This window comes from Prosopis cineraria, unplaced genomic scaffold (genome assembly GCF_029017545.1).
Source record: "Prosopis cineraria cultivar Desert tree isolate PC_DT_omini unplaced genomic scaffold, ASM2901754v1 PC6, whole genome shotgun sequence".
Classification (NCBI taxonomy): domain Eukaryota; kingdom Viridiplantae; phylum Streptophyta; class Magnoliopsida; order Fabales; family Fabaceae; genus Prosopis; species Prosopis cineraria.
The window spans coordinates 17,826,664-17,840,941 of NW_026555337.1; the positions used below are offsets into that span (position 1 = coordinate 17,826,664).

General features: G+C 33.8%; 1 protein-coding gene across 2 annotated transcripts in view; it reads left to right on the top strand.

Annotated features, from left to right (window-relative positions):
• Window positions 1-405: 405 nt before the first annotated feature.
• Window positions 406-14,278, top strand: part of LOC129312335 (uncharacterized protein At3g06530) — a 31,186-nt gene continuing 17,313 nt past the window's right edge. Inside the window, exons 1-19 of one of the 2 annotated variants that reach the window (XM_054954889.1) lie at window positions 406-811; window positions 1,031-1,244; window positions 1,359-1,454; window positions 1,562-1,679; window positions 1,766-1,939; window positions 3,444-3,614; window positions 4,568-4,623; window positions 4,715-4,804; window positions 4,892-5,040; window positions 6,116-6,198; window positions 6,292-6,420; window positions 6,562-6,636; window positions 8,966-9,134; window positions 10,261-10,400; window positions 10,531-10,623; window positions 12,297-12,474; window positions 12,622-12,716; window positions 12,813-12,962; window positions 13,096-13,252. In XM_054954889.1, coding sequence (XP_054810864.1) covers window positions 652-811; window positions 1,031-1,244; window positions 1,359-1,454; window positions 1,562-1,679; window positions 1,766-1,939; window positions 3,444-3,614; window positions 4,568-4,623; window positions 4,715-4,804; window positions 4,892-5,040; window positions 6,116-6,198; window positions 6,292-6,420; window positions 6,562-6,636; window positions 8,966-9,134; window positions 10,261-10,400; window positions 10,531-10,623; window positions 12,297-12,474; window positions 12,622-12,716; window positions 12,813-12,962; window positions 13,096-13,252 — 2,497 coding nt within the window. In that variant the 5' untranslated portion in view covers window positions 406-651. Of the gene's footprint in view, window positions 812-1,030; window positions 1,245-1,358; window positions 1,455-1,561; window positions 1,680-1,765; window positions 1,940-2,078; window positions 2,917-3,443; window positions 3,615-4,567; window positions 4,624-4,714; window positions 4,805-4,891; window positions 5,041-6,115; window positions 6,199-6,291; window positions 6,421-6,561; window positions 6,637-8,965; window positions 9,135-10,260; window positions 10,401-10,530; window positions 10,624-12,296; window positions 12,475-12,621; window positions 12,717-12,812; window positions 12,963-13,095; window positions 13,253-14,278 lie in introns of those variants that run through there. The other variant, XM_054954890.1, reaches the window with a different exon arrangement.

The following is a 14,278-nucleotide window of genomic DNA, read 5'->3' on the forward strand; positions in this document are numbered from 1 at the left end:
GGTAAGTTTTTCACCTTCTTCAACTTATACCATTCCTTTTCTATTAAAAAAAAGGAGCTATAATCTAATGTCTTATTGTTTATTTTAGGCTAACATAGTAGAGGAGTTATACAGTCTAACGATTAATTTTTTTTTTCAAAATGGTCTTTTTGCATTGATTATCGAGATAAGGTTACTCAAGACCAATGCATTGGTGTATAGGAGAAATTGTTTTTAGTTTGATGAATTTTAAAAATTGTTCTTTCCCTGAACCATTTTAGATTTAATATTTTGGAAAATAATTTTCCTGGCATTTTGATATTTTGATGTTTTCTTTTACATTGTATAGTATCTTGGTTAAAAAACCCATGAAAAAGACACGTAGCCATAAATAAACGAGAAACTGGTCTTCATGCTTCCTCTAAAACCCTAGACTAAACCTTTTCCCAGTTGCTCTTGCCCTGTACTGGCCTTGCATTAACAAAGACCAACGTCGCGTGTCTTCTATGCTCATCTATCTATCGCTTAGCTTCTCTGAGCTTGCCGCCAGAGATTGGGAGGTTGTCTCGCCATAGCCGCCGGAGCTTGCCTTGGCTGTCGTCCTGTGCTCCAGTCTCTTCAGGTTTCGCTGCCGTCCCATTTCTGCCAACTAACCGCTCAAATACTCCAACAATGGCGAACTCGATAGCTGCACAATTAGAAGCAATCAAATCCTTCGTACATGTCGATTCTCAACCTTTGAAGAGGCCGTTTACTAGGCCTTCTGTTTTGTTTGATCCCAAAGAAGCGGCAGATATTGATATTGAAACCATATGGAGTATTGGGATTCAAGGTAACTGGATAGCATGAAGTGATTTGCTATTTGCCAATTTGAAGATACAAACATACATGCATAGGGGAAAATATTCACTCAATGCTGCTCTAAGTAAAATTGCTACTTCCCAAGTACCATGTCTTGTTAAAAATTGCTAGCTGCCCCTGAGCTCGTTTCTCGTGCCATCTCTCTATTTGCTTGCAATTGAAGTGACGGTTTTGTGATGTACTATTTCAGGTTTAGAGGTTCTCATGAGCTCTGATGAGCGGTTCCAAAACTATAAGAATGAATTGTTTAGCCACAGAAGTAAAGAGTTGGACAGAGAGTTGATGGGTATGGAAGAAAACAATCAAATTAATGTCTCAATTAATTCTTATTTGAGGCTACTTTCGGGATTTTTTCTTCTACCCTCTGCTCTTAAAACACTTGAGTATTTGATACGTAGATACAAGTAAGCAGTTTGTTTTTATAAACTTATGTCTTTATAAGAATTTTTGGATATTGATTGCCTACTTTTCTGCCAGATGCTTTTTGTGATTCTGATGTGGTTTATTTGGACTTTCAGAGTTCATGTATATAATACCGATGACCTAATTTTATGTGCTCTGCCTTACCATGACACACATGCATTTGTTCGAATAGTACAGATACTCGACACAAGGTTAGAAAGTTAGAATTTATGGTATAGCAGGTTTATTTTACTTTTTTCCTCATCTTTTTATATTGTTGATAGGAGTGGGTTATGATATTTCACTATCCTTTTGATAGGAATACTAAATGGGCGTTTCTTGATGGTGTAAAAGACTCTGGTGCTCCTCCACCTAGAAGTGTTATAGTGCAGCAGTGTGTCTGCGATAAGGGTATTTTAGATGTTCTGTGCGACTATGTGAGTACTTGTTTAATTTTTAATTAATGGATGAATTTAATCACCTTTTGATGAAATCAAATAACTAGTTAAGCAATTGGCCACAGGCATCTCCAAGAAAGAAGTTTCAACCTTCAAAACATGTGATCAGCTTTTGCACTGCTGTTTTCTTTGAAGTTTTGGGTACTCCTGTGAGGCTTGATGATGATCTTATCAAGAGAATCCTTCCTTTTGTTGTCTCTGGCCTTCATCTTGGCGTTAAAGGAGTTTTAGATCACAGGGTTTGGTCCCTAATTCTTGTTGTCCTTCATTTAATTGAAATATTTAAGTGTCAACTGTGTGTCAACTTGGTACTTTTATGTTGTACTATTTGACAACGTGCATTGTTTTGGAGTGATGTAATCCTTATGCTATGGGCCCTTTTTTATTTTGGGCATTTTCATGATTGCTTTTCTTTTGATCTCCTAAGTAGTTTGGAATTTTGATAGAAGAGTAAGGTCTATAAAAAATCAAATTCATTTGTTAATCAATTTCTGACTTCCTTTTTCGTCCCTTCTGCAATTTGCTTTCCTCATGGCCAGGTTTTTTGCTGAATGAAGGCCTTTAAGTTTGAGGCTCACATTGTTCCTAGATTCTGTTTATGGGAAGATGATGTTGTTCCTGTATTCCGATTATGGGAAGATGACCTTTGTTCCTAGATTCTGTTTATGGGAAGGCGATAGAATACTTTGCTCTTAGATTCTTGTTTCATGTACTTCTAGAGTTGAGACACTGGCAACTGTTTGGTCTTCCCCCTTCTCTTGTGGCTTAGAATGCGTGGTATCAGATTATTTGCTATGTTCAATTTTTGTGGGTCTATCTATTCACTTTAGCCTAGATTGTATTGATTCATTTTGCAGGTTTTGGAAGTATGATGGTAAAGTGTTTTGGATATTTGCAATATTGTTTGAAATAAAAAAAAAATCTAAATCAGCGATATTGTTAGCCAGCACGTTTATTTTTGGACATTCTGTTTTGCCACAGTTAAATATAATGCTGTTTTTTGAAGGGTTTAAACCCTTAGGGGATAACTAAGCATCAATAAAATAACCCTCCGGAAGAAAAAGCTTGGAAGAAGGGAAAGGAAACAAGTACAACCAATAAGTCCAACAGACAATCATGCTGAACAATAAATGTGGTGTAGGCATATGCTAACCAACTATTCTAGTATTAATCAACCTAAAGCTAGTTCACATGGCAAAGATAGGGTGGAGTGCAGGTAGTCTACCATTCTCTGTTTTTTTTAATCTGATTCCGGTACTATCAAATTTAATTTGAGCATTATCAATGCCTAATTTGAGGTAGCCCTCCCAACAATTTTTTTTGGCATCCATAAGATTTTGAACCCTTTTTTGACTTAACAGGAATAGAGTTTTTTTCAATGAAATTCATGTTAAGCTTGCTGCAGTCCATTCCTTTCACTAGTAATGCATATCTTGAGATATGAGTTGGCTTTCAGCAGTTCACCCATTTGAAGTTTCTGTTAGTCATTAAACTTAAATTCTAAAAGACTATTATATTGCTTGCTTCCCCCCTTTTGGAAAACAAGAAAAGAGGAAATGCCAAGACAGAGGGAGATGAGTTGCTAATAGCTGACTATTGAATTGTTTTCTGTAATTTTAAAGCCTGCAATGTTTTTTATTTTTATTTTTTTATTGTATTTTGTGCTTGGGTTGCTTAACATTTTACATATTCTAATGTCCTTGGTATCTCTAATGTATAGTTTATTTCCATGGGAATTTATAGGCCGCGTCTTTTATGATCATTGGGTTGCTAGTAAAAAAAGCTGCATTAGCTCCTAAACTTCTAAATAGCTTGATACGTTCAGTTGCTGAGGTTGCTTGTGAGGAGGCAAAAGAGTTGACTGATCTCCAGTGGTTTCGTTTGTCCCTTATTGTCTTGATCAACCTCGTTCAGGTACTAATTTGTTCTCATATCCCTTGCATCAGTCTTTAGTTGCATGTCAAAAGTGTATGTTTTTTAAAAATGTTGTAATGATGTTTTCGTATCTTGGCGTTCTAAATGCTTTGCATATTATTGTTTTTAATATTACAGCAAGGTTATTCTCTATGGTGAGGAAAATGTTGCAAGACAATTTGTTCATTAATGAAAGTTACTTGGCCAAAGAGGTTTCTTAATTTTACATAATGGGCTTGTTTATTATTATTATTATTATTTTCCCACAGCTAAGTTCAGGAAGATCTACTTTAAAAAGCATAAGGAAAACTAAAGACATAGTACATATATTAATGGACTAGTTCTGAAGTCTCTAATCATCTTTGAGCTAATTCATTGTAGTTCATAAAATAAATTTATGTCGTCTATTATGAACTCTCTGATGTGATGAATGCTTGCAGAAAAGTTTCTAGTGTATTCATTTATATGGGCTTTAATTACGCTTATGGGACTTTGCATTTAATTTGATTGAATTTTTTTGCAAAATGATATTAAGCACTAAAAGATTGAGGGAAAAATGGTGGAAAATTGTTTGTGATGGTTTGGATATGTACAGAAAAGACCGTATGAGGCATTAGTGAGGAAAGTGGAATAGATAATTTTGAGCCTTGTAAGGAGGGGTAGAGGAAGGCCAAAGAGAACACTTGTGGTAGTTGTTGACTGAGACCTTATAGTTAATGACATTTCTAAAATCTTGATAAATGATAGAGCACAATGGCGTAATGCAAGCCATGTAGCCCACTCTACTTAGTGGGATAAAGCTTGTTGTTGTTCATATTAGGCACTAAAACTTAGCATTTAATTATGCTATGTCAGATTGCAAAACTCAGTGTTTTTGTGGTTAAACTATTGTGGTGTGGTGCACACTAGGGTTTTGTTTATACTTATACTTTGTTCATTTTTATTGTTATCAGTCACAAAAGATCGATATTCTTCCAAAGAAGGCTGTAGAAATTTTGAAAGAGATAAGGTATTACTTAATATTACTTAGAGTTCTCATAATTTCTCTGCTATTTGTTGTGTCATTCTTGATATTTATGTTTTTCCTTTTTTGTTTGAAGAAACTTGGCAGGGATGCTATCAGAATTGTCTAAAGAGTTCAATTGTGATAAATTCCTTTTAGTGCTTGTGGATTCCTTAATTGACTTATGGTGAGAATTTTGACTACTATATTTATTTCTTTGGTACCATATTGCATATTAGTTTGTGTTTTTATATTAATTATCATGCATTTGCAGTTGGTCTGATGAATGTTCCCAGCAGGCTTTGATATCTATACTAGAAAAGGTCCTGATAAAGAATCATGTTGATCATGTGGTTACCAAGATCTTATCAGGTTGTGTGAAGTTAACGCAAAAAGTTGGCGATTCAAAATTTTCTATGCCAGGTATGTTCTGGATAAAAATTGTTGGTCACTCCTACTTATGTCATTGGGTCTCATTCCCCTATGTAACTAATCTGTTGTCATGCATCCTGTAAGATTGAGTTAATGTTCATAATTACCAAGAAGTTTAAAACTTCTGTGTGAATGGTGTTTAAATCTGCATGCAAAAATTGCTTTGAAAAGATGCTATGTCTAAAAATGCTGTTGCATTTCTTGCTGATCATAAAGGAACTTATAAACATAAGGTATTAAAATTTTTTTATTATTATTTTTGTACCAGTTTAGTTTGTCTTCCTGCTATTACTTAAGTGGGTGAGAATTTTAGTATTAGCATCAATGTAAAGTATTAAACTGTCAGAAAAGAAGCATTTTATTTTTATGCACTATAATACATGAAACTTATTCCCTTTCTCAAATTTATAACTTTTACGTTCTCACTTCATCTGTCAGTTTGAAGTGGCCATTGCTAAAAGATTAACTCCTAAGCAATCAGAAGATAAATAATTTGCGTTGCCCTTTTTAAAGAAGAGAATAGAGCCTAATCTTAAAAGGTGCACTGAATAATAAAGTAGGAGAGTTATCTAAGACCTGTTTGTTTATAATTTTAAAATAAGTGATTTTCAAATCATTTAGATGTTTTACCTGTAATGATTTGTTGCTAAGGGATTTTATGAAAAGAAGAAATTATTTTGCGTTTGGTTATACCAATAAAAACTAATTTATTTACTGATTTTCAGATTTTATGAAATCTTTTTGTATTTCCATATTTTTATAAATATTCTTACTCATTTACTGTACTTGATTATTTCTAGAAGTTCTCAAAATAACTTTACAAAATAATTAGAATTCTGGTTTTTCAGATTCTGATTTTTTTGCAAGCTCGAATAAACATCCTAAAATTTCTTAAAAGTAATTTTATTCATAAAAAAAGCTGAAATAAATGGGCCCTTAATACTTGCTCTTGCTTTATACAGCTTAATACTTTTTTTTTTTGAATAATTGGTCTTTCAATAATCATAACTATTGTTTGATATCTAAGCTGTATACTTCTCATTATTTGATGTCAATTTTTGATTAGGAGGATGGGTGAAGAAGATTTTGATTGTTCTCAATAAAAGGTATCCGCCTGAGCTACGTGGAGCAGTTAGTCAATTCCTTCAGGTCTGATGATCAATATTCTTCTTTTACTTCTATGCTTTGCCTGTAAAATGTAAATGTGCACAAAATCTTTAATGCTTTTAACCTGTTTAATAGGATAACACAGTTCGTTCTAAGAAAGATGGATCAGTGTACAAGATTTTATCCAAGATGCTGGATGGGAATCTAGATTCATCACTCAATATGTCAGGTTCCAAAATTTGGCTGGCCTTACATCATCCTAAGGTATTTTCTATTGACATTATCTATTGACATTCTCTCTTGAAAGCATTAGGTTTTTTCAATACTTTAAATGCCATTGACATGGTGGCAAGCTATTTTCTGTCATTGAGTAGGCAACTTTAGAATCATTTTGATGTGGCACAGGCTGATGTTCGATGTGCTACGTTGGCTGATTTAAATTCATCTGGCATTCTAAAATCTAAGGAAGTTGTTTCAGAGGTATTACATTGCCAACTGTATCTCCTTTCTCTTGTCAATATTAATCTTTCAAGTTTATTATTCATGTACTGAGACCATATTTTACCTTGTTACTTGCATGGTTCTCCATTTTATTTTCTTTACTTGTTCAGTCTGTCAGTAAAAGTTAAAAGCTTTTCGATGTTGTTTGTTAAAGGCTTGTTGTTGTTGATGTTGTTTGTTAAAGTTCATGCAAGCAATATTCTGGGATGTTTCTTCTTTTTTTTTTCCTTTCTTTTTCCTTTTTTGAATGGTGACATTATGCTGAAATGGTATTGTTTAATAATTAATAATTATTTTTTTGAAAAAGGTTTTGTTGCATTCTATCGTCAAACTTGTTTATTTGGCTTGTCTTGCATGCTATATATATGATATCTTATTGCTTTAAAATTGTCAATGTTGAGTTGTTTTCTACACAGTTTTTGATGACATTGTGCCTTATATTTGACGTACCTGCTATTATCCGTTGTTAATCAATCTGCTCTATATTTTGGAACATCAGTTTCAGTCTAAAGGAAAAATGAAGCTTCAGTTGCGAGTTGTTATTTACTGTGTATGTATATGTTTGCTTTTGTCTCGTGCACTATACTTGTGGTGGAGCTTGCAGATGAACCGTACAAGTGATAGATAGGATCCAATATAGGTACAAAGAAGGGAGATAAATCTTTAATTAAATTATCAATTCAGAATCTAACTTCATAAATGAAATTGTCTGATTTGGTTAGATCATAATGAATAATAAGAGATGTGATTGTGAACCATTTTAATATTTGGGTTTTGCATGGCATGGGCAGTGGTAATGTATATGCTGAGTTATCATTAGTGATTCATCATTTGTTAAGGCTGGGTGTGCATGGGTTGGGTTAGAGGCAGGGTGTGCATGGGCTGGGTTGGCTTTGACCTACCAGGGATGACCTAGTGCCTGATCAGGTCGGGCTGGAGAGTACCAGACCAGGTTTGGCTGGGCAACACAAAGTTTTAATAAAATAATTAAAAATTGTAAAAATAATTTCATTTATTAACAAAAAATATAATTACCTACATGTAAAATATATTTTCTTGACAGATAAAGATTTGATCAAAAGTAACAATTTAAAAAATTATGAATACTTATCAATATCAATACCACCACATTTACAAGATATTAAGTTTAAATAACCAATTTAAAGTTTTAAATTAAATAAAAGATTAAAGATTGAAATTTTATAAACGTGAGATGTGTCGTGTCAAGAAAAACAATTTTATAAAGCAATCAATGTTCATAAAAATTGGAAAAAATAGCAACAGTGTATATGTATTGGTCCAGGCGATACAAAAATAGAATTGCTACATCAACTGATGGATTGGGTTACCTTTAGCGTGTCCAAAGAAAAATCGACGAGCAAACAAGCTTCTGAAAAATAATCTTTCTTTGATATCTAAACACAAACTAAATCTCAGCAAAAGGCTTGCAGCCCCATGAAGCTTTAAGGGTAGTCAAAAAGTTTCCCAGCGGAATTGTGCAAACCCAAATCTCACTGAAGACAAACTGGATGATTAATTAATGCCTAATATATAAGTAATATAATGAAATTCAGATCTGAGCTATTTTTTTTAAACAAAAATAAGATGCTTTTGGAAATTTATGATATTTGCAGTTCGGATTAGGCTTTTGATAGGGCTCTTTACTAGTCAACAGAGATTTGAAGCAGAAGTATACAAAGTGTTAAAAAATAACACCAGATAATACTCTTTCCATCAACATGAAGGATATAGTAATCCATAATACAATCACCAACACTTGAACAGAAACATTAAAACTGGATGAAAACACAGTGACATAGACTAGCATTGCAGAGGCTAGCCCTCACCCTGTTTCCATTTTTTCAAACTCTTATGCTTTCAGCTCACAAGCCAACCACCCACAAATAGGTCTGCAATCTCCTTCTCACTTCTCCAGATCGTTACCTCTTGTTAGAGCTACAAGGTCAGTTGTTTGTGAAATTCCCCACTCAATGCTGCCAGCCACCTGAGGACCTTTTCTTTTTCTGGAATAAACTTCAAGTTCTAGCCGATTCTATTCTTTTCCCCTCTTCCTGATGATTGCATTTTTTAAGTGTTGGTGACAGCTGGGTTCTGATTTGATTTGTTTGAATTCTGAGTTGACTAATTAGTTATTCTAAGCTTTAAATAAAATATTTGTAAATTCTGTCTGTCTTTCTGTGCATGTACCTGTTAGACGGACCTCTTTTGTTGTGACTGTGAAATTGAATTGCTATGCAAAATTTAGCTCTTAAATGATTTTTTCCCCTAATATTTTCCCTTTGATCAGAGTCTAGTAGACATTCAAGAGGCCTTATTGAGACAACTCAATGATAAAGACTTAACAGTTGTTCGGGCAGCTTTATCTGTTGATGGACTGCCTGATATAATAAGTTCTTCTGAACTCTTTGATGCACTTCATAATGTGCTAAGAAGATGCATTGACAAGCTACTATTGGGTAAGTATGGTATATTATGAGAAATTAGACTTATGTTTCTTCATCTTTTATTTTTAATATCCTAATGTTTTCTAACAATAAGATGGAAATGTTAATTTTTCATCGAATAGTTGTCAAAAAATGATACATTGAGGCACAGAAAATAAGTGGTGGTTAATCGTTTCATTTTGATAGAAAAAGAAACTATTAGAGAGAATCATACGTGTGACTGAAGAACAAGTGATCGCATTCCAATGATCCAGGAAACAAAAGAGAAAGAAAGAGGAACATGTATGGTCTTAAAAATATAACAATGCTACATATTCCCTATCAATGTATGACAGAACACAGAAGTTCGCCTAATCAGCTGTGATCATGAGCAGAATACCAAGGGAGCTTGAGAGAAAATTCTGTGCCATAAGACATCTCAGGACAGTGAAACTCCTAAGATGCAGGGCGTGTTTGAATGTTAGTTGCCAGCATGATTTCACTACTTTCAAGAAAAAGCAACACTCATGCTTATCTGATGAAAGCATGGTTCTGGACCATCTGAATGCTGCACCTAACACATTCTCAAGCATTTTTTACACCCATACTCACTAAAGCACTGTGAAAACTTTGCATTTCCACAGAACTTATAGCATCTTTGTCATGACCCGTGTCTCTACTGGATCAGTAAAAAACTATTAAAATCCTCTAGGCATACCGGATTTTTTTTTATTTTGGAAAACACCAATTAGATTATTCCTTACTATGGATTGTTGAAACAAGTGAGTTGTTTCAAAATTAGTCTCACAAATAAAACAAATAATAAACGGGTGCACCTTATGTGGTTCATAGCCAGTAATGAGTCATAATTACTATATTGCTGTTACCTTAGAATGAGGAGTGTACCCCCCCCCCCCCCCCAAAGAAATATATGTGTGGTGAGATTTTTAAAGCTAAAGTTGCTTGCTTGGATTTTTCCAATAACAGTTTCTTCTCGATGTCCTGATATCACATTTAAGATTTCCATAACTATTGCATTTCTCAAAGCCCAATTCTGGTGCAGCAGCAGCAGCAGCAGCAGCATGGAATTTGAAAAGTATGGGTAATTTTGTTGTCTATCACATGTATGATTCACGTGTCCTGTTTTCTTTACTTGCAGGTTCAGCTGAAAATGTTAGTTTAACCAGTGATGTTGCTATCAGTTGCCTCAAAGTTGCCATCTCATACTCCCATGGTCATACTGATTATATAAAGAGAATAGCTGCCATGATATTTCCATTACTTCTTGCCATGCCTCAGGTTCTTTTTGACTTTGACTTGACTTCAGATTTAATAGCTTTCTGCCAACCTGGTGTAGCCCAAGTTTAAGCATTCAGTTCTTCCTTGTCTTGTTGACTATCACATTAACAAGTTTCCTTACATTGCACAGACACAAAGCTTGAATTTGAAGGCTTTGAGACTAGTCAATGAAATAAACTGGCCTCTTTATCAGGCTGTTGCTGTTGCACCTGCTGGAGAATTGGTAAAAGTTATTTGCTTGTGAATTTAGTTTCCATAATTTTCCTTTAACATGTTTATCTTTTATGAGGTGTAAACCTTTGGTGAGAAAGCCGAGTGTGGTGTTGGGGATTATAATAAAATTGATGATAGACCTTCATCTATGAACTTGAGCTTTTGGAATAGAAATAGTTATTGTTATGGAATTAAAGCTTCTTTGATCAAGTGGTCAAGAGTTTGATCCAGCATAATTAAGTTAATTTCAGCACAAAGTATGCTAGGTTTTTTTTTTTTTTCCTTGCTGTGTCTAAGTATCAAGTCCTATGGGCTTTGTATAAGAATGTGTTCAAGATTGATTAAAACCATTCCTGAGCTTTCTTCCAAGATTCTAGGCTTTGGAGTTGAACTGGTCCTTGACATGGTTCCAGAACCGTTATGAACGGGTCAATAATTTGATCTTTGCCACCCCTGTTCTTCATAATTATATGAACATTTTAGTTCTAGCCTCTAGGTATGGCACACCTGTGCTATATTAACACTATAATCCCTAAAAGTTTTAGTGGGTGATTCTCATGTTGGAGATCGTGACAAAACTATTCTGACTTCTGACAAACTATTTAAGCTTTTGAGATGAAGTTGTCCTTGACATGTTGGAAATTATATGAAAACCATTTTTGGTCTCTCTCCTAATTGATCTTGACAGTTATCAAGCCTTTTTATCCAGGATTGGTCCAGGTGGACCAAAGAACCATTTATATACATTTATGTATAAGGAAATTAGTACTACAAAGCAGATTACTAATAATTCAAATCTTTGCTTTCATGTAAATACATTGGTGATATTGCCTGTGCGATAGGTGTTTTCTCTTCTGTAGTCTTCTTATTGATAGTGTTGTTTTCTTGTCTTTGCTAAAACATTTTAACAGGAACTTAGACTTGAAAAGTAGCTGGTGAGACCTTAGGCTTTTATGATGTTTTGTCCTGTTGATGAAACTTAAGGTATAGACTTGGAGGAAGTTTATTGTTACCCATCATTCTTGTTGCCCCTGGCTATGAGACTTAGATCAGAGGAGATGAATCATGACCATTCAAGATTCTTCCATGATTATATCATCAGAATAAAATGAAATTGTAGCCGCTGGAAGTAGTGTATTTCTAGTAGTGATTGTTATTTTGAATCCTTTTGGAGGATCTAGCAAGTGCCTTCTAGTACTTTGTGAGTGATTTGATCCAACAGCAGTATAGTGTTCTGACCATTTTGTGCAAAGATTGAAAGTATTTATTTATGGTAAAGAGGAAACATCTGAATGTTGAAGCTAAACATCAGATCTTAAATGTGAATTGCATCTGTTCTGCCTATGTGGTTTGTTGCATTTCCTCTTATGATAGAATTGTGTGTGTTTGTTGGCAAAGTAGGCCATCTGTTGAGCAGAGCTGACAGGTTTCAACTAATATTACTCCTAGAAAAAGAATCCAAGCCACTATTACTCAGGAACATATATGTTACTGTTTTCATGACAAATGATTTATAATGGAAAAACGAAAAATCTGCTAATTGGATCAGTTTTAGCATGAGGTCTTTCTTGGTATTTTTTGGAATTGTTATTTGATTTCAGAATTGTTGATCAACGTGATTATGTTTTTGTTGTGTGAAATCAACTTCCTTTCACTTTACTGACTGTGAATATGCAATTGCAGACTGTTTCTGGAAGTTTATATTCAATTAACCTGAAGACAATCAACAGCATGGCTGAGAATCTTAGGATCTGCCCAGAAAACCATATTACTTGGTTTGTTCATAACTGCAGTGATTTGGAATTGTCGAAGACGCTCTTCTTTTTGGTGTTATTTCAGGCTCTAATTTTAAAACCAAGCAGTTCGTTCCCTTTCACTCTTTCAATGCACTACTTTATAATTGCCACTTTTCTGAAATAGTCACTATCTTGTAAACGAGGAGTGACATGATTAAGCAAACAATGCACTACTTATTGATGCTGAATATGAACTTTTTGCTTTTGCTTAGGTGATAACTTCCCTGCATTTTTTGAAAATGTATTTCCTTTTTTAAAGGCTGAGTGGGAATCATTAGTGTCTCCTGGCGATTTCATTTTGGAAGAGGTAGAATGAATTCATGATTTTATTGCATATATTTAAGTTGTTATTGGACATAAAATACTAATTTGTTTCTGGGGTTGTTTGCTGTTTAATTTGCAGTTCAATTCTGAAGTTCTGGACTGGGATTGCAGCTTAATTCTGAAGTTCTTGGATTCTGATCTCAAATCTCTGAATGCAAAACTTATTGTTTGCATATTTTGGAAGTTGCTTGCTTTGCTAATATTAGCAACACCTTCTGACATTTTACAGGTTAGTAATTCCTTTTATTATTTACTTTTTCCCTGTAAAAAATGTTGGCGTTGGAGAGTTCTCCACTTCTTATTAGACTTGTACGCAGCTGAATTTTCTATGTTTTTACTTAATTTGACCGCACATGATGCAGGATAATAATGATAAGTGGGTCAGCTGGATTAAGGATCTGTTTGTATGTTTTGCTGCCTCAAAATTCAAGCATGCTTTTCAAGAACATCTCCATTACCTGGTGGCTCAATGCAAGATATCACCTCCCTCCCTCTTATCCAAATTTTTCACAGAGGAAGGTAATTTTCATGTTCCTGTTTGAATTATACTTCATGAGCTTAAAAAATTATCTACCAACTGATGTTTTGCTAGATTGATATTTTCTTTTTGGATTTTTGACATGGTTGCTTTCATTTGAATATTGTAGAATAGGAAAAGGGAGAATGTCAATAATGACTACTTGAGTACACTTATTTTAATTCAAAGCCCCTAAATTTTTGAAATTACATTGCAGTCTAGGGGTATTGATTTGATATTAAATTTGAGAGAAATGGCAAAAATGCCCATCATTTAAATTAATATTGGAACTTCCTTACTTCACTTGCTCATTGTCTTACTTCACTTGTTAATTTATTTATATAATGTTGTTAATTGCCCTAGTTTTCATTTTAGGCATTTAAATCATCTTAAGATAACTTGTTGATCCCTATACTATATGTTATTCACTTACTTAAGAATTATTGTTTATTGTCTTACTTTACTTATTCATTGCCCTACTTCACTTGTTTATTACTAGATTTTTACTTGATTTCTTTATAGGGAAATGAATAAGTGAAGTAGGGCAATTAACAACATTTCGTTTGTAAATAAACAAGTCAAATAGGGTGATTAACAAGTAAAGTAGGGTAGTTTTGATATTAATTTAAATGAAAGCTAATTTTGTCATTTTTCTCAAAAATTTAATATCAAATCAGTACTTTTGGACTGCAGTGAAATTTCAGAAATTTAGAGGTTTTAAATTTAAATAAGTGTGGTCAAGGGGTCTTTATTGAAATTCTCCCATATGAAAATCATTTTTCTTTCATTTAAGAATTTTCCCCATTTTTGTATTTGAGGAGTAATTGATTGTCTTTAATTACTAGTAATCACTAATTGGTATTTCCGCATTTGTGAATTCCCTTTAATTTTTGTTATTAAAAACAGGGGCTTGGATAAAAATGGTTTGACATGTTCAAGTTGGTGATCGCAAACTTTTTTGGCTTATTATTGGACCTTGATTCGCTATCCCAACGTTCAGTTCCAACTTCTCATTTTTATATGTAGGA